Source organism: Drosophila albomicans, chromosome 2R (genome assembly GCF_009650485.2).
Source record: "Drosophila albomicans strain 15112-1751.03 chromosome 2R, ASM965048v2, whole genome shotgun sequence".
Classification (NCBI taxonomy): Eukaryota; Metazoa; Arthropoda; class Insecta; order Diptera; family Drosophilidae; genus Drosophila; species Drosophila albomicans.
In genome coordinates, this window is record NC_047631.2 from 22,013,015 (window position 1) to 22,038,931 (window position 25,917).

Below are 25,917 nucleotides of genomic sequence, written 5' to 3' on the forward strand. Positions count from 1 at the left end.
GCGCTCCGCTGGCCGCTATGCACGCAACGGCGGCGCTAAGGGTGCTCCGCTGGCCACTATGCGCGCAAAGGTGGCGCTAAGGACGCTTAGCTAGCTGCTATGTGCCGCAATGAGAGCACTTTGGCGCGCTTTACTGGCCGCTAGGGCGGCGACAAAGATGGCGCTTAGTAGCGCTCCGCCGGCCGCTAGCTTAGGCACTGTCACGCTCAAAAAGAGCCAAACCAAAAGCAGAAAATTTCGAAAACGACCTGTGTAAACGACAACAATAAGTAAAGAACACCTACCAGAATCTATTACTATTTATTCTTACCAAGTATCAAATGCACTAAGAGAATTCTAACCTCTAGTGTCTTGTGGTATAAATTTTTACACCAACCAATATGCGTCTATGCACGCTGCCGGTCACCAGAAAAGTGCTTTGACCGGAACCAGCCTAGCTTAAGCTAGCTGCGCATGCGCGTGGTGACACAAACGTCAAAGCTGAGCTTCCCAGTGCAACTCGCTAAACGTCAAATGAGCTTTTCAGCGCAGCTGATGCACTACTTAAAGCTCGGCTTTACAGCGCAGCTGATGCACTTAAAGCTGCGCCCTTGGTTGAAATTTAACTTGCATACTTTTAGGAGCTACTTGCAACAACATGAACCTTGGCTTAAACTCAGCAGACTTTTAGGCCGAATTCAATACATGTTGCTGTAGGCGCCGTTACAAATGGAACTGCAATGTTATAATATCTGCAAAATATATTAGTGTTGTTGTGCTATTAAAAAACATCTTATAAATATTAGCTTGGTAGAACTTTAAATATATATGAATATTAATTCCTTAATTAAGAATTCAAATGTCATGATCGATCATAATTAAACGGAAGTTACTTCTATGAAAAAGTGACTAACATTCAATTAGCTGGCTTTTCAACTTATTGTTGTGTAGATCACAAGCTCTTAAGAACTCATTATCAATCTGCAAACATAACGATATCAGGAAAACCCCCACGAATTATTTGCTGATGATTCATGTTCCTGTAATTGCATTACTCTTGACTCTGTTGATGATTGTAATTGGCACATCGACGCATTTCGACCTTGTCTAATGGCTATCTGCAGCCGTATCTGTGGCTATGTTTATCAATCTGACCATAGATAGATGTGATTTTCTGGCCGATAACCCTCAATATCTGTCAAAGACAAGACCACTCGACGCACGCAGTATCAATGGGGTGGGATTTCAACTTGAACACACGTCCACAGCGATAAACTGCAGTTTGTTAAAGTGTCAAACACACGGGGGAGGAAGGGGGATGTGAAAAGGTAGTCGTTTTGCCATTAATATAATTGCTCGCGATTTGCAAGCGATTTTTAACGCCTGCAATTAGAAACGCCCGCAAATTGAAAACTAAACAGGGAACGAGAGAAAGAGAGAGATGGTCATCTGTCATTGGCAAGCACACACTCTGTTGCAGTGGTTCAACTTCAAAAATGATTTACACACGAAAATCATAAATTATGGTTTTCAAGTGGCCCAGCGACAAATGCAGATGCCAATGACGACGATGGGCGGATGTTGTTTGGCGTCGACGACAACGACGACGATGACGATGGCGATAATCAAAAAGTAATCGGCACGGTTCCGACCATTGTCTATAGTTATCCACCACCAATAGGCAATTTGGCCATTATCACACAACAGTCGTCACATTTGAGTTAACAATTCTCGCCGCAGAAGTCAACCTTCAATGCTAATAATTTGGCTACGTTTCAGTTCGCGTCGGTCGTTGCTGCAGATCGCACCTATATCGTCTATCCACCCTAAACTTTATTCGCAACAATAAACCTTGACGGGAATTCATGGATCTAGTCTCTCTATACGTACTTCCCTTTAAGTGTATATCTGGCTGCAAGATTATCACTTATCCGGTTGCAAAGTGTTTGGCTTTAATTAAATATATTTGCAAACTGATCGAAAGCAGCAGCAGCGTGTCCGATAAATCCTCTCTATACACAGATATAGCTACGATTTTCGTATTCGCTTATCGATTACAATGCATTTAAGTGATTCTCTTTTGTTGAAATATATTTTCATAGTGATTTCCTGTGCTCAAGGTTGGTATAAAGACAAATAACATTTAGTTTGCACGATCGTTTAGGTTATTGACAGTGCAGCACTTCAGACGTAAAGGATTAAACCATTTGATAACGCCAATTAAAGTGTATCAAACTGATTTAATGCCTTCGAGTGCTGATTTTGTTGATTTCATCACGATCAACTTGAATTTAGATTTAACTTTCTTTTGATTTCAACACAAGCAGCAGAAAATTTGATTTGACGTTCTTGTTGATTTCAACACGATCGTTAAAAAGTCGGTTTTATATCTTTAGAGTTTTATCACAATTGAATCCTTCCACTGAATTCATACATTACTATCAGCATTTCATACGATCGCCAAACAAATTTATTTCAACTTGTTGATTTTAATACGATCACTCAATTTCTTTGGAGGTTTATCGTAATTGAATCCTTTCATTCAATTCATATGCCATTTACTATCAGCATTTCATTCACAAAACTGATAAGCGAACTCATAAACTGCGTCACTTGCTTTTACTAATAACATTTTTATCAGATCTTGGGCTTTATCTAATTTAATTGAATACAAACTGAACTTTCTTGAAGTTGCCAACAGTTTCCAGCTTCGTTTCAACTGCAAATTCAACTTCACCTCACCGAAAAATTCACCTCACTTAAGAGCTGTAGATAAAATCTGATCTGCAAAGAGCAAAATGCGGGCATCACTTAAGAGAGAGATGGCAACGATAAATATCGATTGCTCTCTTTTTCCGTTGATGTAGTTCGAAGTGGTTCCGCTAGATCGGTTCAATTGAGATTAGTTCAATTCTTTGGTTTTTGATAAGACGATCAGCGAGCCGCCTTGAAGGTTGTGCAAAATGAAATACAAATTGAGCACTTTAAGCATGTGAGCAGCATGCGCAGCTCGCTCGCAGACGCAAAAACGAACGTGTTGATTGGTGGATGAGGAAGGTGTGTTGTGGGGTGGGGGGAGGGGGAAGACCGGCTATTGTTGGATGACAATTCGCTTAAATGTGCTGGCGAATTCTCAAGACGAATTCAGTTAAAAAACGCGCGTTGTACGAGGCGGCATCGTTATTTTATTTTTGCTGAGAGAGCACACTAAATACGCAAAAAGCAATACAAACTATTTTCAAATACAACTGAAAAGTGTAAATATAGCAGCAACAACAACAACAGCAACAACAACGTGTACAGCACGTGCCAAATGATATTTTCTCAGAGGCGCGCGCCTTGAAATCGCGTATAATTTTTGTGATAAGACAATCAAAGTGTTTGTTTTTATTATTATGCCTCGTTGTGATTCCTTATTTCTTTTTATCACCAAGCAGAAAACGCGTGCTGAAAATAATATATAGTAATTTTAATTAATTGATATGCGATAAAAAATAAATAAAATAAAAAAAATAGTGAGGAAAGGGAAATAGCTGCGCGATCGTTGAAGACTTTTATCGCGATTCTTTTTGACGACAAATTTGAATAATTGCTACGTCAACAGAAATTTGGTGCGTTTGTTTTTGTTTTCGTTTTCGTTTTCGTGTGTGTGTTTTCACCTTATTTCTTTCTCTCTGTTGTCTCCAATCTTTAACTGCGAGTTTAAAACATAGTTGTTGTTATTGTGTGCGTGGATCGTATGATTTTTAACCAGTTTGCGTTTATTTTTGTTGCATTTTTCGGCCATTCGACGCGTTTTATTTTTCAATCTATCTGTGCTTTGCTCTTCTCTCTCGCGCGCGATTTTTGTCGCTCGCCTTGCTGAGTGCGTGTGTTAGTGTGTGTGTGTGAGTGTGAGTGTGCTTATTTTGGCAACAATTTTCAATGTTGTCGTCGCGATTTTTCTAGCGGTGTCATTTATTTTTAAAACAGCGGCGAACAGCAGACTGTCTGACTGATTAGATAATGCAAGCAGATCCAATGCTTCCTGCTTGATTATTGATCGAATGACTTTCTATTCCATAGTTTAGCCTCTAACCCCAAAGAAGACAAACATTAAATGCATATATAGTACTTTTATATATATGCATACTCACATAGTGCAGTGTAAAACGAACTAAAAACGAAGCTAAGAAAGAGTGAGAGAGACGAGTGAGAAACCACAAAGTAAACAGCAAAAACTAAACAAAGTTCATACCATGGCCATAGAGTTACGCTCTACGAGCACTGTAAGTGATAGCACAACAACAAATAATACCACAACAACAACAACAACAACTGTAACAAACTGCAACATCAACAACAACAAAAACAACAACAACATCGACAACTGTCAACGACGCGCCCAACAGCTGTTTAGTTGCGTCTGCGTCAATTTAAATCTTCTTCTGCTCACATTGATGCTAACGCTGAGCAAATGCTGCACTGCCACGCCCACAACATCACCGCTAGCCGCAACGAATAATGAGCAAATGCTGCCACACATAGATGGCGCCACTCTGACCAAACAATTCGATGGCAAAGGCATTCTCAACATGGGCTTCAAGTTCCTCAATGTATCCGGCAAGATCGGCACGCCACTGGACATAGGTGAGAAACAGGCCAGGAAAACAGAAAGAGTGCAGGAGGTGGGGTGGGGGAATGCAGTTTGTTTTTAGCCAGACTGTGCTAATTTTAGACTGCAAACCAGATGCAAACAGCAACAGGTGTTGCAAACACACTCTCAAAGTCTTAACCCCAGCTGAACCAGCAAACATTTCAGCTTAGTTACATAATCTAAACTTATCTCAAAAAGTCTATGAATATTTCTAAATTGTATTTGAACTTTATTTAAATTGTCAATTTGACCTTGGTTTTGCCCTTTTCATTTCATTTCATTTTGGCAAACTTTTTTTTCGTTCGTTCATATCCGGAGTTTGCATTTCATTGGGTTTGCTTACGTCTTCTTCTAGTCGAGTGTCTTTTGTCTGTCTTGCGATTTGATAAGAACTTTACGTGGCTAACGTCTTTTGTCTATTACCTTTGGGGGTATTTCCGAGTCGTAAATTTCTTTAAATCAGTCCACCTGCTTGCGTTCGTTCAGGATTTACTGTACTTAGATTATCTTATCGTTGCGCACTTTTATGATTTGTTTTTATTACATTTTCACTGGGATGTAGCAATTGAATAATATCATTCAATCACTTTGATTTTTCTGAAGGTTGCGTGCTCTCTTTCCTCAAAGACAATTTAAACTTGATTTAAACTTGACAACGCAGTTTCAATTACACACACTTATTTAGTTCAAAGATTGAGAAATTAAACTCAACTTAATCAATATTTCTTTGAATTTACATCAGCTTAATGAGCTCATTAAAAACGCTTAGCGACTCTTGAGACATCTTTAATTAATCAAGATTGAACTTTCAGCTTTCCTTTCTAATGCTTAATTACATTTTTAATTGTAACGTTTCCATTCTTCAATTTCTCACTTTTTTATTCTGTCAATTGTATATTTGCAAAAACAAAAACAATTATTTTTGCACCTATTTTGAAATATATTTTTAGCCTAGAAATGCTAAAAAACAAGAGATCAATTTTTGTACTTTGCTCCTTGAATTTTGGACTTTAGTCGAGCATTTAAAAGATCGTAAATAAAATTCTTTACACTTGGCGCCAGAGAAAAATACGTAGGAAGATCGCATTGACGTAGTCCGTAGGACATAGCTTATAGATCAGCGAAATGAACTGCAAAGTTGAGTGCAATAAGCCAAAAAGCAAAAATACTTGATCTATTACCAAACCCAAATAAAAGATACAAAAAGAGAAAAAGCCGTCAGAGCGACGAGCCCCTTTTTTGTAGTTATTTTCAAAGCAGATTTTGTGTACCTAAAAATCAAGTTTTCGAACGCATTTTCATTTTTCATATTTTCATTGCACGCTTTACATGCTGATTTATTAGCTGTTCCTTTTCAGTTCACATACTTGTTCAAACACACACACACACACATTTATGTTCTATAGTATAGTAGACAAATTGTTAGCACTCGGCTAGATTCCCGTCAGATAAATTAACATATGCCTTGTGTATAGCACGATGCAAGGTCGGCAAGCAAAAATGTATTCGCTCTCTTGATTATATACATTAGCTGGCGATACCCTGTACTTAAAGCGAGCTAGAAAGGGGTATGCCAGAGAAATGTTATTCTCTGTTTTTGTTTGTCTGCATCGGTATCTTATCTGGCTTAATAGAGAGAACAACTAAAACACAAACTTAAATGGGAACAGCTCTTATAACTACCTCAAAATTATCATAATGAGATAAGATAACAAATACACGGAAGCCAACTTTTATGATCTGTCTACTGGGTATCTCTAAGTTGGGCGCGCTCTCTCTGTGTTTATTTATTTAATTTGTTGGCTCATTTGATTTTTATGCCGTTTCATTTCGGTTTTAATTTGTTTGCGCTGCCAACAGATTTTTCTAGCATATCAACTAGTTTTGTGCCAACATCAACAACAATAACAACAACAAGCATATGAACAAGCTTAAATGGTGGGCGTGTTGACTGCCCTCTTGACGTTTGCATTTTATATAAAAAAAAAAATAAAACAGAAAAATGAACCTGATGCTGTCTCCTTAAATTGATTTGTTTTTGTGCAAAAACTAGAAAATCAACAACAATTATTCAGAAGTTGCATTGATTGTTTACTCGCAAAAAGAGGCGTGTTCATCTCTGCTATATAACAAATGCATGAATACGTAGTACGTAGAGTATCTTTCCAATTGAGCGTTTGATTCATTGGAAGCGATCACCCCACGCGAATTTCTAATCGAAAAAATCGCAATTATTTAATTGAAACTGACATTGAACTTGACTTTCAATGCGATAAGCAGAGCAAACTTAATAACAATATTAATGTTTGTGATTCATATTAATTAGCACCTCAGGTTATGGTCCAAATTTTCACATCATTTTGTGTGTGTTAATCGCTGTGAGCATAAGTTGTATTATATGCATTATCAGTCCACAATTATTTGGTATGTTTCTCAGCCTTGGATTATTACTCAAAACATTTGCTTATCATGCTTCGTCTAAGCTTTGAGGGCTTCTTATCAGCTAAAGGGAATTTAAATGTCTGAGAATCGCAAAAGTTTCGTAAATGGGAATTTGTTTTATTGAAATGGCACACACGTAATTATAATCATAACATTGATAACACTAATCATGATGCAAGTTGGCTTTTGTGTCATCAGTTTGACGCAGCAAAGCGAATACTCGCTTTAGGCCAACCAGTTGTTGACTGTGTTAAACACGTTTTAACTTAGGCTTTTTTTTTGTCCATAACATTCGATATGTTAAACAGTTTTTTGTTTTTTTTTTTTTTTTGTTTAGCGCAGTTTGCTTTTATTAACCGCAGACAAAGTGGAGGCATCGAGTAACCTGATATAGATCATATTGTTTGAAATTTATAATATAATGCAGGAAGAGTTGCCAAACTCTGCAAATGTTGCAACTTTACTAGAAATGTGATATGCAGGAAACTACAAAAAATAATCAATTAAACTATTTTAATGGTGTTTCAATTGTAATTGAATTTAAAATATTATAATTTTTTATTGAAATTTATAATATCAAATTAATGCAGGAGGTGTTAACAAAGTCTGTAAACTTTACTAGAAATATGATATGAAGGAAACTAAAACTAAAATCAATAAACAATTTTTATGTTATTTCAAAAAGCAACTCAATGCTTTAATGTAATTGGAATTATATTAATTTAAAGTATATTAAAATTTATAATATCAAATTAATGCAGAAAGAGTACCAAAGTTTTTAAACCTTACTAGAAATAAGATATATTGGAAATGCCAAATAAATTAAGCGAATTAAATAGTGTTCTTAAGAATTAAATGTCATTGAATATGAAGAAGAATATTCATCACAAAAACTTTAGCACATTTTACAACTATCATTCATAACATGTAAGTAAAGTAACGTAAACATGCTATTTAAAATGAATATTGATTAAATTCTGCCATCATTCATAATTGAAAACAATTCTCAGGCAGCGTGGCGACATCGACAAATTGATTTGACCTTATTGATTGACAGCATTTGGTAAAAATTCTTTCTCAACACTCAACAACATTTTTCTGTGCTGTGCTCTGCTGTGTTTCAATTTCAATTACAACAATTACAATATGCAAAAATGGTTCTGTGCAAATTATTTATGCCAAAGTTTTGATTAAACGAGTCGTTTTTTTTTTTTCATTTGCTGCGAATATATTTTTTCTCATATTCGGAGTGAAGTGAACCTAGAACCAGCTGTCAAGTGCAGCGACAACAACGTCCGTCGTTGACCAGGAAACCCTTCTCAAAATTGATCCCCACTCACTGTGTGTGTGTTTGTGGGTGTGTGTGAGTGCATGCTTGTTTACGCAGGACATTGGCAATCCATAACTTTTTCACTTGTCACATTTTCTATTATGTATCAAGAGCTGTTGACATTTTTCGGGTCCCTGTTTTATTTCTATTATAATTTCCCATACATCTTTATGAGGGCGAATGATGCATGTGGCAAGGCGGCGCCTAGAAGTAACCGCAACTTGAAACGGAAGTTCTACCGAAAAATTGTCGAGTTCTTTTCGAAGGGGTGCCCAAGAGGGGAAGGGGATACCGTCAAAGTTTTTGCCGCATTCAACGCCATTTTGTTTGTGTGCGTGCGTCTTATTTCAAGGCATTTTTGTTGATTAAAACTCCATGACGATAAAAGGGAGACGTCTCGCATTATGTTTGTATTGTATGCAAATGATTTGAGCACGCACACATATGAGTACTCAGTGTGTGCGTGTGTCTGCTCTTGATTGTTTTGAAGTTTTAAGCCCTAATCAATTTGGGCTTTTGTGCCACCTACAAATGGCACTTTGTCTGCCTGTTTTTTCGGTTCTGTTCGCTTTTCGGTTTTCCGTTTCGTTTTTCGCTTTTTTAATGAGAAAACTTTTACCAGCTTAAGATGAGCAGCAGCAGTTACAGCAACATCAACAACAACAAAAAATATAATTAGCTTTAATCATTTGTTTACTCTATCTCTCTCTGTCTGTTTACAGCTCAAGCTCTGTACACGAAATGCGATGAGAAGCAATTCCAATGTCGAAATGGTGATTGTATTCCCATACGCTTCGTTTGCGATGGCGATGCTGACTGCAAGGATCACAGCGATGAACAGGTCACGAGCTGCAAATTTCTCGGTGAGTTTTGTTTCATTTTCCATTGCATACTTTTAGGCTGTGATGCTAAGTGCATACGTTACAGTGACGTCCATCACATTGAGTGATGCTTCGTTTGCTGTCGTTTTTAGGCGAATCAATCAAAATGCGAAACTAGTTTGCCACATTTACCCCGTTGCATGGTGGCAGACGGAGGGGGGTGTTGTCAGACTCTGTGTGTGTGTGTGTGTGCATTTGGACTGACTGCTGACCAAAACTGTGCCATGGCAGTGCGCTCATTAAGTCGCTAAACATCGGCGCAAACTGTAAATGCAACGCAATTTCGCTGCTGACTGTGGCATGCAACGTTGTTGCATCAGCAATTTATCATCAAGCGCCCGCGCGCGAATTCGTCGCACGAGACTTTTGCGTCGCTATTCGACATAAAAGGAAACTATGTGAGGTCGTCTGCGCTATATTATCACAATATTTGTGCCAGACACCAAAAAACAGCAACAAAAAAATAGCGCAGTGAAAGAAAAAATGACAATAAAAGAGATAAAAAACCGAAGAAGAAGAAGATGAGAAGCGCACTAGTTGCAAAGTTGCTACTGTTTACTGTTGTTGCTGCATGCATAACGAAATTGTTATATAATTTTGCTGAAGGGCAAATTACAAGCAGTGAAATTGATAATGAGCCCTCAGAGGACACAAGAAACCAGCAGTTGAACCGTGGCATAAAGAGTTGCAGGTGAAATTTCTGCTAAATAATGAGCGAAATGGGATATTATGTTTGAGGGCACGCCAAAAAGAGATGCAAAATGAAATTGAAATGCATCAAAAAGAGTTGAAATGTCAATGGGGAATTGTTAAAGGAGCTGTTAAATTAACATAAAGTGAAAACACAAATGCATGACCTTTTGCCTCGGTTAAATGAACAACAAAGATGCAGAATTGTTCGTTTCCAAAATTTATGAAATGCAGCAACAAATTCTTTAAATGTTTTGAATAAAATAATAGAGCTTGCCTTGGCATGAATGAATGCTTTACTTTCTTCTATGAAATTCATGACTTTGCTATTTAGTATTAAATTTTCCATTTTATATATTAGCTAATATTTTGATTACATTCAATTTAATGAAAGTTATGAATAAAGAGTTTAATATCAAACAAGTTTATTTCATTTTCTTACAAAAAACTCTTTCGAAAGTACAAATTCCTTTACTTTACTCATTAATATTAAATGTTATATTTCATATTATTATTAATTAAACTTTTCTCATACTTGAAGGATTTTTATAATACTTTAAATCCACTGAAATGTCTAATTTAATGAAGCAAACAACATAAAATAAGGTTGCTTCTTTCAAATTTATTTTTGAAGGGGAAATTATTTTACCTTATTACACATTTTACCTTATTACTTTTACGTATTTATTTCATATATCATCTTTAATTTGTGCACATTTTTGCTTCACATTTTACAAATTCCAATTTCTTTACTTTACTGTGCCTTATTTATAATTAAACATAATATATTTCCCCTTTTAAAAATTTTCTTAAATCTCTGTCTCATATTTTAAGCCTTAAAGTTAAATGCTGATGAAATGTTTAAGAATATTTCATGTGATTTAACAAACATGTTGCTGGCCATAACTGAATTGGTGAATGCCTTAACTTAACTATGCTCAAACTCAAACGATTTCATTTTCACTAGAATGTTGTCAATGCTGCTCAAGCACCCTCCATTCTCTCCCTCTACCCAAAGTTTGTGAGTATCCAGCTTCAACACTCACAACAAAACTCAGTTCAGCACTCACAACTCGAGATAAGACTCACTCAATGTTTGCACTCGACACGCAGCTGGTTTTGGGTTGGTTTGAGCGAAAGCTTCGACTGAGATGCGAGAGATGCTGCAAAAGCAAGTTTTTGGGCAGATGTTTTTAAGGATTGGCGCTCTGCAGCTGTAAACTCAGTTGTCGGCGAACTTTTCAAGCAAACGGACGGGACGAATCCGCAGAAAATTGAAAACGCGTTGAGTGAAAAATAAAAGGCAAAACATTAAATGAGAAGCAACTACATATAGAAAAATCGAAGAATAAAAACAGAGAAAAACAGTGTGCGAAATGTAAGCAACGAATGAAAAAGGACGTTGAAATGTGTGCCAAGTGAAAGAGTTTTTTTTGTTCCATGAGGAATTAAATACATTAATATGTCCTCGAAATGCCAGACTGCCAAGAGAGTTTTCCTGTTCACGCTACACACGTTTTGCTACCGAGTCCTTTGATGTTATGCAAAGTGCTTTGACAAAATGCCAGCGTCAGGCCAAGGAACCCAAAAAGAAAAAAATGAAAGAAAAGCTTGTGCCGTGTGCCTTAAAGATATGACTTTGCCAATGGAAATTTGGTTTGCTCTTTTTTCACATTTTTCTTTTTCTTGTGGTCCTTTTCTACTTCCTTGTGAAGAAAAGTCGCCGCCGCCGTTGCCGTTGTTGTTGTTGTTGTCAGGCTAATCGGCAATGTCCATCTGTGGCATTTTGTGGGCCTAGGCGAATGGAGACTACTTATTTCGAATTCAGATACGACTCTCGTCTGATTTTTGTCGTCGTTACACTTATCATTTATCATTTAGTTTTCGAGGGGGGAACCGCATTAAATGTGTGTTTCCTCAATTTCCCACAAAATTGCTCAATGTTGTCGTCCAACAGTCCAGCAGTCAGTTATAAACAACTCTGGGCCATACAGATATATTCATTTCGTTGACTTTTGACAGTTGTCCTTATTGCTGTTTGACCATTATGAACTTGAAAACGGAAATTATGCAATCAATTTGTGCAACTTGGCTGACTCAAATATGCCACAAAGGCAGGCGTCACAATTGAGCTGACAACAAGGCAATTGGCCCCCAGGCAATTTGATTAGTCGCAGCATTTCGAGAGCATATCAAGTGACAGTGTTATGTGTTATGTGCATAAATCATTAAACCCAAAATATATATCTATATATTAATAGATTTTAATAGCGATCAAGTTACTTAAAGACATCAATAAATAAGACAATATATATTACGTGTGTGTTTGTGGATTCCACTTAAGACTCAAGATGGGGCACATTTGGTGTTTGCTGTTTGTGACGAGTTTGCTGCACACACAAAGCCACAGTTTGGGCGCAATTGTGCCGGATAAAGGTATGAAATGAATGCTAAAACTAAACTATTATTTATTCTTATACTCCTATCAATGGAGCAATGAATACATTATTAATTATGAGTGTGTTTACCTAGTTTCCAATTTCACATTCACAACAAATCCACTAAATTATGCATTGCATACTTTTTGGCTCGTTAGCAAATTAAATTTATGATTCAAAAAGCGGGCCAAACACATTAAATACCGAAAATGTTGGATATTAGTGGCGCAAAGTTTTGTATTCACACACAATCAATACAACAATTCATACACAAGTACTTCAACTTTTTGCTTGCTCTTCTCCATTCAATCAACTCAACTATTCAGGAACAACAATTCGCAAAAGTATGCCGGAAAACACCTTTAAAGTTGAATTAAACATGACAAAATCGCAAACATGCATTCACTTGCCTCCGAGCCAAGTTACGACTGTCGACCGTCGACTGTCGACGCCATGTGGCACATGCAACAGAATATTTTGCACACGCCACTTGGCATTTGCATACAAATTGCCAGACGCTACTGTCAAGGGCCAAAGTTTTTTAATCAACTGAAAAGCCGTTTAAAGTTAGTTAAAAAAAAAGTAGTGTGGCATATAACAAATTATGCTGCAACGCAGTTGGCAATTTGCCGCACACAGTTTTATCAATTGCAACATGCATAAATGCAATCAATCGCAACGGGTTTTTGTTTCCTCCTTTTGCGGCAAATAATAAATTGAATTTGATTTTTAATTGGCGCCTGAAGTGACATCAAAGGTACAAGAATACCCCAAAAAAAAAAAAACTGAAACTGGAAAATGAAAATAAAAATAACATTAACAAGTAAGAAAGTTACAGTCGAGTGTGCTCGACTGTGAGATACCCGCTACCCATTTTTAATAAAGGCAAAATATTGCGGTATCATTTTCAAAATATACCGAAAATACTAAAAAATACTAAAAAATATACCAAATGGTATGTTTGGTATATCGATGTAGTACACCATTCAAAATATACCATAAACGGCACAATGTGCCAGATTGTCGGCCAAAGCAACTAAGACCCCTAGTAAGTAGGCGTTTTTGCCCATACAAAAGTATTTCTTTAATAACATCCACAATTTTTATCTGAAAATTTTCAGGAATCATAACTATTACAGTAATTATTATATATACCAAAATTCGTAGCTCTAGCTTTAAAATTACACTTGTTATTCGATTTTTTTGATTTGCGGGGGCGGAAGTGGGCGTGGCAAAAATTTGAAACAAACTTGATCTGCGTGCAAACATAACAAATGCTGTCGAAAAAAAATTATAGCTCTATCTCTTATAGTCTCTGAGATCTAGGTGTTCATACGGACGGACGGACAGACGGACAGACGGACAGACAGACAGACGGACATGGCTATATCGTCTCGGCTGTTGACGCTGATCAAGAATATATATACTTTATAGGGTCGGAGATGCCTCCTTCTACCTGTTACATACATTTCCTGCCGGCACAAAGTTATAATACCCTTCTACCCTATGGGTAGCGGGTATAAAAATATGTAAAATATGTATGTAAATACTACATGTTAAATGCGCAGAAAATTGCCCAGGGGACAGAGTTTACACACTCATTTCGCATGCATACACATCAGCGTACATATTAGCAATAATAAAATATGTACTTACAAAACTACATAAAAAGAAATCGAATCACATCACATCGAATCGAACTGCGGGCAATTGAAAGAAGAACAACAGCGAAATGTGTCGCACAAAAAGCCAAGAGACATTAATGCTCTTAATGCTGCTGCTGTTTAAATACCCTACAATTGTTGCCTACTTTTAGGCGCAGCATTTAATGTGAAGGAATGAAAATGTTTGGACATGTAATGCTCGAAGTTGAGGTCCCAAATGTTATGTTGGTTATGTAGATAACCTTTGATTGTTTAATGTATTGATTGATAATACAAATGTGTATACGTATAGATCAATTAACTTTTATAAACCTGCTTCCATTTGTTTCTGTTCTACTTTTGGCGACTGATCATCTACTTCACACTACTGCTGATCTACTTCTTATGACTGCTAGCTTTCGACAGTTTCGTGCCTATCGACTTGCTAAACCTTGCCAACCGATACCGATAGGGACTATCTACTAGCCTCCACCTCTGTTACATACATAGTCCGATTGGCATGCCATTAAATTAATATTCTCCCCAGAGACGCTGCGCAATTTGTGTGAAGCTCTCAAGAGTCCCGAGTGTGTAGAGTATAAAATGAAACATTTGAAAATTTGGTTTGTTTGTTGGCATGCACATGTGACCATTTTTTATTGTTCAATGTTTTCGGGAAACTGGTATTTATATTTGTTTTTATTTTCGTTTTTGTTGTATTTTCGCTTTTCTTTTTCACAAATATTGGTTGCTGTTTTGCCGTCGTTTTCGTTTTTCCACGGAATAGAACACAAGTTTCTCCAGTTTTTGTGTGCTACTGCTTTTCCCCGTTTTTCATGCTACATTTCATCTGACTGAAGCGACAAAATGGGCACACTGAGCATTCGACCGGAGAGTTGTGCCCCATAAAAAGTTTAGAAAAGTAATCATATTAAATGTTATTGATATGGCAACTTGTGCGTTTGCCGTATAACACAGCAGCCAGCGAAAAAACCTTCAGTTTCAGTTCTTCTATGCCGCATTAAAATTGATTAAAATTAATGCTTGTTTCATCCTCATCCGCATCCTCATCTTCTTTATTTTTTATTTTTATTTTTATGAATGGGTCGCAGATTTGCATTAGCGTAAGCCAAAAAGTTGAGACGCAATCGTAGCTCGAGCTTAATGGAGATTATCGACCTTTGAGGTGAACAGGTGTTGGCACTTGATGTGAAATTTTGCGTGCAATTTTCGGGATTATTTCTTAAAGTATGCCAAACAAATAACAGTTGCCATAAGAAGTATGCATTAATTTCTTTGCTTTCAGTTCATAATTAAAGTTGCAACTCTTTTGCGAAGAAAGTTAAATTCTTTTGTTTAAAAACTTTGTCAGCTGACATTGAAAATTTGTATTCAAAATTCAGCGTGCAACAATTTTATTTGTACGTACGTATATTCAGCTTTTTATTTGTATTCATTTATATTTTCTCGTTGAATTTTTCCTGCAATTTTTGTGGAGTATTTTCTTTGCACAGCACGTGCTCAAGCGCCTGTAAATAAACACACAAACACAGACATACACAGTTATTTGAACATATGAGTATAAGTACAAGCTGGTTGGCAGCTTTTGTTGGCTTTTGTTTTTGATACGGGTCCAGGGCAGCAGAGTTCAAAGGCAGCCACAACCACACACACACACACATACAATCTGACAAAAGTAAAATACAAAAAAATAAAAAAATAAGGACACTCGATTTAACATGTTTGGTTTGCATTGTTTTGTTTTGCTCTTTGCAGAGGCCACTTGCTCATCAGACCATTTCCGCTGCTCAAATGGCAATTGCATACCGAACAAATGGCGATGCGATCAGGAGAACGATTGTGCCGATGCCTCCGATGAATCAAAGGAATTGTGCAGTAAGTGTGTGTGTGATATGAATTTTCCCATTGCTGATTACATACTATGTATAAATATGTACAATATTTGGAATACTATCTACATATATAAATTGTATTGTCGATATACACAGTGAATGCCTGTCCCAACAATGAGTTCAAATGCAAGACCGTTGACCAGTGCATACCCCGTAATTGGCTCTGCGATGGCAGCAATGACTGTCGCGATAAATCCGATGAGGCGCATTGTAGTAAGCAAAAAATAAAAATAAATATAGCTAAAGCATATATACGCATATATGTATGTGTATAACAAGCTTGCGCTCTCGCTCTCTCTCTCTCGCTCTAGCTATATATCTATCTCTATCACTAGCTCATAGCTCTTTGTCCTGTCTGTGCTCATAACTCACAACTCACTTGCATTTAATAAAGTGTTGCGCATAATTTGAAAACTACGCTCATATGTGTCCCATATCCCCATACAGTTTAATCAAGTCGTTGAAGAGCAACGTTGCATTCAAGTGTATATAAAGCTAACCATAAACACATGCGAGTCTCCCTCTTCTCCTCCTCCTCACACACACATACACACATTCTAACACACACAATGGGGACACACAGACGCATGACATAACACGCATACGCAGCGTTAGCTGCCCGACAACGCCTGGCAACAGCGCATAAAGTGCTTAGCCCATAATGCTCACTCACACACACTCACACACACAAGCATATGAGTATTACATGCCCCCTCGAGCACATACTAACAACACACACACACACACACACTCTCATACTCACAACAACCCTTGGCCTTGGCTGTTGGCTGGATATTCGATAGGATTATATAATGGCTTTCTCGCCACAAACAAAAAAATGAAGAAGAGAATCAAACTAGAGAAAGGGGCAGCTGGTTCCTTCAGCGGAAAATAAATGTATTTAATATCCCCAATGAAATTTATTAGCTGCAGTTTACTTCTCACTCAACTGAACTCAACTCAACTCGACTTGCGTCTTATTTCTTCTTCCTCATCTTCTTCCATCCAAATCGCAGAGGCACGCACCTGTTCGCCGGAAGAGTACAGCTGCAAAAGCGGCGAAGGTGAATGCGTTCCTTTGGCCTGGATGTGCGATCAGAGCAAGGATTGCAGCGATGGCTCCGATGAGCATGCCTGCAGTAAGCACATCCACCTTCAAATGATTTTCAAATATCTTTTGATTTGTAGTGACAATTAATTTGAAATTCCTCTTGATTTTAATTAAAATCCCTTTTTGAGTCCGAATAGATATTTATAGGCCACTTCCTTCTTCCTTCGTTACATCCGTTCACTGTTCACCTGGCATCCAAAAACTGAGCTGCAACTTTTTGACATCTATGCAAGCATTGAGCGTTTATTTACTAGCATTTAGCAAAGTCAATTATGTTGTTTACCAAACTTTATACGCCAAAACAAACATCATAAATATATTTTGCCTCGCAGCGACATTTTATTTGCGCTTCAATTGAAATACAAAAAAGGCAAAAATATCCTGTTTGTTTGACAATAAAATATTTAAGACTATTTAATGCTAGATTCACACTGTAGAGCATAATAAAATTGCATTTCATTTTGTACAACGAGTTTCAGTTAGATTTTTAATAGAATTAAGCATAGTTTGAAATTTATTTATTTAACTAAAAAGCAAGTAAATATTTTTGCTAAGTTAATTAAAAATTCACAACTGACAAATATTGTATATAATTTATTTCAATTGAATTTATTTGGCTACCTTTTTGAATGTTCAACATATTTAATTTATTTATTGCTAAAATACGTCACTGTGAAAACAAGTGAAGTCAAATAATTAATTGTGTTTTGTTAAGGCAGCATTTAACAAAATTAGTTTACTTAAGCTTAACACTTCAGTTCATTGCAAATTTTGTCGTAAATTATTTCAATTAAACTTATGAGAGCTACCTTTTATAAATGTATTTGATTTGTAAAGTAAACTATTCTATTTATTTATTGCCAAAAATACATCAAGTAAATGAAACAAATTTGATTTATTATTTGTTAATGCAGCATTTATTGGAATTAGTCAGTTTAAGAAGCCTTTGTTTGAAATCAATTTATTTGAGCAAAATATATTCCCTCTTTAACTATTCAGTTGCCTTACTTAACTCGAAATTCTTTTGCATTTTTATCAGCCAATGCCAGAGTTATTCCGCCTACCATTTTCCTTTTGCTAACTCACTGGTCACATCCCCATTCATCAAGCGGTCCGCTTTGTGCTTAATTTTCTTTTTTGGTTTATGTCGCACATTGTGCACAGAGATTTGTTTGTTATTGTGCTAATCCTTTGTCGGTTCGCATTCGTTCACATAGACCAAACGTGCCGCTCCGATGAGTTTACATGCGGCAACGGGCGTTGCATACAGAAGCGTTGGGTCTGCGATCACGACAACGACTGCGGCGATGGCAGCGATGAGCTCAACTGTCCCGTTGTTCCCTGCGATGCCATCGCGGAGCACACCTGCGCCAATGGCGCCTGCATTGCCAAGCGTTGGGTCTGTGACGGTGATCCGGATTGCCCAGATGCCTCCGATGAACGGGTAAGTGCACACTGAATGCCAGCCAGCCAGACTGCCTCATAAATTCCCATTTTTGTGTCGTTGGTAAAGTGGCAAAATGTTTGTAGTTGCCACGCCCTCGCCTCCGCCTCCGCCTGCCACCAAGTTTTTGTCTCTGTGTGTGTTAGGCGAAAGGCGGCAAGCATATAAATTACAGACAAGTTGCGCATAACTCAACGCTGCCAGCTTTGGCAGCTTTTGTTGTCAACGCATAGTACGCATAAAATTGCATTTTGGGCTGCGAAGTGTGGGCGTTGCACTTGCAACATAATTTCGTGTGTAAGCAACTAAAAGTATGCAATGAAAAGTTTTTGCCAAACTTCTAGCAAGGCAACGTCGCATAACTTTTCTCAACTCCCTTCTCTCAATGCCTCCTTTTGCCTTTTCCCTCAATCTCAGGCCTGCACGAATGTCACCAAGCAAGTAACGCCCTGTCTGCCTCATGAATATCAATGCAAGGATCGCATCACCTGCCTACATCACAGTTGGCTCTGCGACGGCGATCGCGATTGTCCCGATGGCGATGATGAGTTCACCAACTGCAAGAACATCACCTGCCGACCAGATCAATTCCAGTGCCACGATCGCAGCTGCATTGCCGGTCATCTGGCCTGCAATGGCGAATCCGACTGCAAGGATGGCAGCGATGAACGCGATTGCCGATTGGCAGCCGAGTCCAAGAGCTGCAACGCAACCAATCAATTCGATTGCGGTGGTGGTCAGTGTATTCCCCTGTCCAAGGTCTGTGATCAGCGCAAGGATTGCCCCGATGGCGAGGATGAGCCGGCGGGCAAGTGCAAAGTCAATGAATGCTCTGTCAAAAATGGCAACTGCATGCATCGCTGTGTCGATCAGCCTGTGGGCTACGTCTGCGACTGTCATCAGGGCTATCAACTGTCCTCAGATGGCCACACGTGTGTGGACATCAATGAGTGCGAAGAGCCCGGCATCTGTTCCCAGCTGTGCGTCAACGAGATTGGCGGCTTCAAGTGCGAGTGCCAAACAGGTTACATGCGGGATCCGCGTAATCACACGCGTTGCAAGGCCACAGAAGGTCACGCTTCACTGTTGCTGGCGCGTCGTCATGATATTCGGAAGATAGCTTTAGATCACATGGAGATGACTTCGATTGTAAATAGCACCAAGTCAGCCACAGCTTTAGATTTTGTCTTTCGCACTGGCATGATCTTCTGGAGTGATGTGACCACACAGAGCATCTACAAGGCTCCCATCGATGAGGGCAACGAAAAGACAGTTGTGCTCAAGCAATCATCTGTGACTTCAGATGGTCTGGCTGTGGATTGGATCTACAATCATGTGTACTACACGGATACACAGAAGTGCACCATTGAGCTGACCAACTTTGATGGCAATATGGGCACAGTGTTGATCAAGGATTCGCTAGATATTCCACGCTCCATTGCTCTGGATCCCATTGATGGCTGGATGTATTGGTCCGACTGGGGAGCATCGCCTAGGATTGAACGCGCTGGCATGGATGGCTCGCATCGCACCACGATTATCAACTATGATGTGAAGTGGCCCAATGGCATCACTCTCGATATGGTGCGAAAGCGCATCTACTGGGTGGATGGCAAACTGAATGTTATTTCCTCAGCCAACTACGATGGTTCACAGCGCAGACAGATTTTGTACTCGACGGAGTATCTGCGACATCCGTTCTCCATCACCACCTTTGAGGATTACATCTACTGGACGGACTGGGACAAGCAGACCGTCTTCAAGGCCAACAAGTTCACCGGCGAAGGTGTTGAGCCCATTACAGCCGTGCACATGGTGAGCAGCCGGCATCCGGCATCCGCTGTCAGCCATCAGCTGGCATGTGCCCAACGGCTTGCTGACGTATACTTAATATTTGCATATCTTTATTTGCCTTTGCAGTTGCAGCATCCCATGGTTATTCATGTCTACCATCCTTATCGCCAGCCAGATGGCGTAAATCGCTGCGAATCGGTTAATGGCCACTGCTCACATCTCTGCCTGCCCGCGCCGCGTATCAACGAGAAGAGTCCGCCCATTTCGTGTGCGTGTCCCACGGGTCTTAAGCTCATGGCCGATGGCCTCATGTGTGTGGAGGATCGTAAGTAGCTTCAAGATATTAATAGTATTTTCTTTTATAATTTTCCTTTTGCATGCGATTCAATATTAACACGCTTCCCTTATTTTTTTTTTATTTAATTAACAATTATTTTTGAACCTGTGCATGATGATGCATGCAGCCCTTTATAGAGTTGTTACCAAACCCCCGCGTGTCCACAGATATAAGAGCAAAACGAAACCGAAGCCGCGAATTCCGCACACTAATGATGTGCCTGTCAAAATTGAAACGCATCAGGCAATCATCATACGCCCCTTTGGTATGCTTGGCAACTCTGTTTTCTTTATTTGTGCCGTCTATGTGTTTGTCTGTTGTTTAAAATTTGATTTAGTCTTTAGTAATATTTATACAGTAATGGTATATTTGTGTAACTTGTCAATTCTTTCTATTGGGATTTTAATTAATACTTGAAGTGAAGAACTTTTTATATTTTAAATCTACATATTTAATTTTATCGCTCAGCCACTCACTATTAAGTTTCCTTCTCGGTTGAGTTTTTTACGATTGTGTGGCAACACTCTTAATTTGTATATTTCCCAGTTTCGACCTCTTCAACCGCAGTTTGATGTATGTTTCAACCCTCTTTCGAGGCTGTCCACTCTCTCCGAAAAGCTTGTCAACTCTGTTTTCTTTATATGTGGCGTCTGTGTGTTTGTCTTTCCTTTAAAATATGATTTAATCTTGAATATTATTTACTGTGTTTTTGTAAAGTAATTGTATATATTTGTGACCTGTTAACCCTTTCTATTGGGATTTTAATTAACACTTGAAGTGAAGAACTTTTTATATTTTAAATCTACATATTTAATTTTATAACCCAGCCACTCACTATTAAGTTTTCTTCTCGGTTGAGTGAGTTTTTTACGATTGTGTGGCAACCCTCTTAAATTGTATATTTCCCAGTTTCGACCTCGTCAACCGCAGCTTGATGTATGTTTAAGACTGTGTCAACCCTCTTTCGGTGCTGTCCACTCTCTCCAAAGTGTCACTTAAGAGCTTGTCAACTCTGTGCTGTTGACGTAGTTTCGCAGTTTCAGTCTGCCATTAGTTTGTGTTTAAAGTGTTGAAACTCGAACTTAAAGCAAGCAAATTAATCACGAAATTTTTCACTGAATGCACTGAACTGTTGCCACACTCGACAGCTCTCTCTCTCTCTTTCTCTGCTCCCTTTGGATATTTTTCTCTTTGTATGTGTGTGTGTGGCTTATGTTGGTGAGTGGGGAGCGAGTGAATTTTCGAGGGAAAGCACTTCATTTTGCCACACTCGGGCATAACATTTGCTTTGTCATGGATCGCATTAATCATCATCAAAGCCAAACTCAGCCCATCCATCCTTGACAGTTTCATAAACGCCATCGAGAGCCACTTGCAGCGCAGTGGCAACCGCAAGTAGGCAGCAAAATGGGCGAACGTTGCAACTGATACCAGGGCAGGCTTGGACCTGGCCAGACAAGCCAACATCCACCACCCACCACCCACCAAGAAGCCACCCTGAATGGGCGCCAACCAGCTAACCGCTAAGTATGAGGTTAATATTGCGCTGCTTCTACGGTTTGTTTCATGGCTTGCTTCTTTGGCGCTTGCCACTTGCCGCCTGCCGCCTGCCGCCTGCTGATGTTGGCTGCTTGTTGGCTCTTTAAAGTGAAATTCAAGATAATGTTGATAGCTTTTGCCGTTTGATTTGATTTAAGCGTTGAACAAGATCCGCGACAACAGCACACTCGAATCAGCTGAGAGCGAGATTCCGAATCAGAATCCATTAAATGCGTTGCGTTAACGATGTCATTACGCATCCTACGCCATTTGAGTTTCCCTGCTGTTACATCACGACACAACAGTCTCCTACATCCCCCCATCATACACACCATAGGGGGTGGCAGAGTCGCCGCCATCTTTAGATCTTCATCCCTTGGTGGTATAAAAGTTTAGCCCATCAAAGGCGCGAGCGCGTTTAAGTGTTTATTTGCGCCTAAATGCGCACTTTGAACGATTTGATTGAAAATTCTTTTGCCAGCTCAAGAAAAGTGGCGAAGCTTTCTGGTCGGGGAATGCAGATAGGAATGGAAGTTGGAGATTGGGATGGGGATGGTGAAGTAAAAGCAACATTCGAGTACATCCCAAATGGCCTGCACCATTTTTCCAGCGTGGGATTTGGCTCGTACATTAAACACAATTCTTTTTGTTTTCTCTTCTCTTTTTTTTCATTTTGCGCGTTTTATTGCTGTGATTTTTATGCCTGTCGCATTTTGTACTTGTTATTTTTTTGCTGTGGTGTTATTTTTTTTGTTTTTGTTGCTTTCTTTTCGTTGTCTCTGTGTTTTATGTTTTGTCTTTTGTTTGCGTTTCGGGTTGCTTATTCGATTTACATGAGAATGCATCTAACTTTCCAACCACTGTCAATCCATTCCACCAAACAGTCGCCGACCATCGACCAGTGAAGAACCAAACACACAACGATCAGACCAAAGCAAGCAGCCCGCAACCGGACTCGGGCTTCATAGCGCTCGTCGTGATTGCCAGTCTCAGTGGCTGTGCAGGTCTCCTCTCGGTGGTAAGTTCATCCAAAAACTGTGTTTAGGACATAAATTAATAATATTTGTTTTCCATTGTGTCAGCTTCTATTTGTGGGCTATCGCTACTGCAGTAAGCGACGCATCAATTCCATGAACTTTGAGAATCCCATTTACCGCAAGACAACCACAGAGGATCACTTTAGTCTGCGTAAGAATCTGCCAGCGCGTATCTATGATCACACCAGCGTTATGGATGAGGAGGTAACCCAATCAAAACTCTTAACCCTTCACAATTTATATTAAATGAAATTCCCTTTGCAGTACTCACCTGTCATAGGCATATCGTCGTATTAGAGCTTTGGGGTTTTATTTTTTGGCAACTAAGCTAAATACTGAATGGCCTGGGCAGAACCAATGAGTAACCCACAGCAGACACGCCTAAAGACTGAGCAAATCGTATGTGTAAATTATTTTAAAAACTTATTTTAAACAGCAGGTCATTTCGAAGGGAGCGAAGCAAGGGGAGAATCCTTAAAGGATTGCTGTACAAATATGTCGCAGAGTTCTAACCTAAACACTAAACTAAACGAAACTAAATTAATGCTAAACTAAACTAAACTAAAACGTAAACTAAACTCAACTGAACTAAACTGAATAAATGAAATAATGAAAACTCTAATGATAATTCAAATAGTTCCAAACTGTATATAGCTGTAAGTGTGCATTACGTAATTTTAAAGCAAAACAAATAATTATTATACTTATTATGCTCTTGATAATTAGAGAAAAGTTGACAAATTTATTTCTGTTTAATGTGCAAAAACGTTTATTATTATTATTATTACATTATTATTAATAATCTTACATGCTATTATTAAGTGTACATATGTTTACGAGCAAAGATGATTGAATAAATGCAGATATATGTGTAGTACTCAATTGGTTTAAATATATTACAACAGTTGATAGGATTTTGAATTTCAGCTCAAATGGATTCAGTCCATATAATTATGGGTTAGTATGTTATACTTGAAAAGTAAGTATAAGTTAAATAGAACGCTATGCCTTGAAATGTTGTATACAGACTTCGCGAAGTCGGTCGTGTTTCAAGAAACTGCCTTCTTTCAAAATACTCAAATTGATTTATTCAATATGTAAATTTATGCACCGATTCCAGGAAAAATCTGTTAGCCAATAGGTGAGGTGTCTTTTAGTGGCATGTTAATTTTTTGTTTTATTTACTCTTGGAGAATTTTGTTTTAAAATGAGTAAAATTATCTGATGTATTGTATACGTAAAAACTTATTTAAATAGTGTGTATTCATGGAACATGGAACTTGTTCAATTGTCTATCAAAATCAAAGCTCAAAATGTTATATCATTTGATACCGTAGCAATTAACAAGTGCATGTCATGGTCTCTGACCTAGGCCAAGAATAAATTTAGGGCAACAACTTTTCAAATTATTGAGTAAAATAATTGTTAGGCATTCAATTATTGAACACACCTCCCCATAGCAATTGATTGTTTGAAGTGGTGAATCGTATAATAATAATTTCAGTTGATACTCTCTTTTAAAAGAGCAACAAATTCCACCAATAATATGTTGGAGTTAAGATAAAATAACTTAAGAGAGTGCAGCGTATTCCAACAACCTGTTGCTCTTGACGATCTCTCGCTCTCTTTCCCTCTTCCTCATGCGTCATCAGAGCATTGGTCACACTCACTCACTTGCGCTCTTTGTTATTCTCTCTCTACTCTCTCTTACTGGTCTTTAAGCACTCACACAATTCGTTGCAAACACAGGTAGGTATGCAATACGTCACTATTGTGCTGTCGTGGCGATCATTCGTTCGCGCACACTTTGGATACGAGCCGAACTCCAATCGGCTATCGTCTGGCATTGGCCGGTCAGTCGTTAATTGTCGTGCTTTGCGCGCAGTCGTGTTGTTGAGCATATTACGAGCCGTTACGCAGACGTCGTATTTTCACATCCGAAAACCAATAAGAAAAGTTTAAATTGCAAAGAGCCATAACACACACACAATAATACAACGGAATATACATGCGTCCATCATTAAGTGATAATTGAAAATGTATGAAAATATTTAGATAGTTGCGAAACTTTCATAATCGTACGGCATATATCGGATATATAATAGCTAACACGTGTGGTTCGAGGTCGCTTGCATTTTATGCTAACTTTGCCGAAAATGTTTTTAGTGTTTTCTGTCAACGTCGCAAGTTTCTTTTATCTGTTCTCTTCTCACTAAAATTAGAATTGTATGCGGCAAAGATTTTCGCTATAATGTACGAAAAAAAATCCATTGAGAAATTCGAGCGGTGAAACTAAACAATCATATGACTCTTCAGTTCGAGTGTCGGTAGCGCCAATAATCTGAAGAAGAAACATATTTGACAACCTCATGAAGATAACATAAATAAAAAAAAAAAAAATTATCTATCACTTACTTTCCAGTGAAGCTATGAATGCGATCTATTCATTTACAATTCAATCATCATGACATGTGTTTCTGTTAGGGTTTAACTTTGTACACGATACAAAAACCGTTCAAGTTGACCCCCGGTGGTGTCTTTCCATGCAAATTTGTCCACACTACATAACTATATAAATATGTATAACAGTTTTGCATACAATGCACTTAGAAGTCCAAAAGTATTGTTTTTACATTTACTGCACTTCCTTATTTTTAATTAAAAAAAACTGCACTACTGTGAAACAAACATTCCCAATACGAA

At 38.3% G+C, this 25,917-nt stretch overlaps 2 protein-coding genes across 17 annotated transcripts in view; both read left to right on the forward strand.

The window, feature by feature from the left end:
* Positions 1-1,785: 1,785 nt before the first annotated feature.
* LOC117574244 (very low-density lipoprotein receptor) lies at positions 1,786-24,080 on the forward strand. 11 transcript variants are annotated; one of them, XM_034257971.2, is made up of 12 exons: positions 4,116-4,608; positions 9,110-9,250; positions 15,816-15,935; positions 16,049-16,165; positions 16,969-17,091; positions 18,281-18,507; positions 18,925-20,322; positions 20,428-20,626; positions 20,766-20,903; positions 23,062-23,195; positions 23,260-23,418; positions 23,479-24,080. In XM_034257971.2, the coding sequence occupies exons 1-12, from the start codon at positions 4,218-4,220 to the stop codon at positions 23,509-23,511; spliced, it is 3,180 nt and encodes a 1,059-aa protein (XP_034113862.1). In that variant the 5' UTR covers positions 4,116-4,217; the 3' UTR covers positions 23,512-24,080. The 11 variants fall into 11 exon arrangements, with proteins under 11 accessions (XP_034113860.1, XP_034113862.1, XP_034113855.1 ...); XM_034257969.2 differs by lacking the exons at positions 4,116-4,608; positions 16,049-16,165 and adding an exon at positions 1,786-2,099 and having other exon boundaries at positions 23,479-24,079; XM_034257964.2 differs by lacking the exon at positions 16,049-16,165.
* A 1,003-nt stretch (positions 24,081-25,083) lies between these two features.
* Positions 25,084-25,917, forward strand: part of LOC117574242 (low-density lipoprotein receptor-like) — a 48,374-nt gene continuing 47,540 nt past the window's right edge. For all 6 annotated transcript variants that reach the window (XM_034257963.2, XM_034257957.2, XM_034257956.2 and 3 more), the window contains exon 1: positions 25,084-25,253. The gene's annotated coding sequence lies outside the window, so the exon portion shown is untranslated. The remainder of the gene's footprint in view (positions 25,254-25,917) is intronic.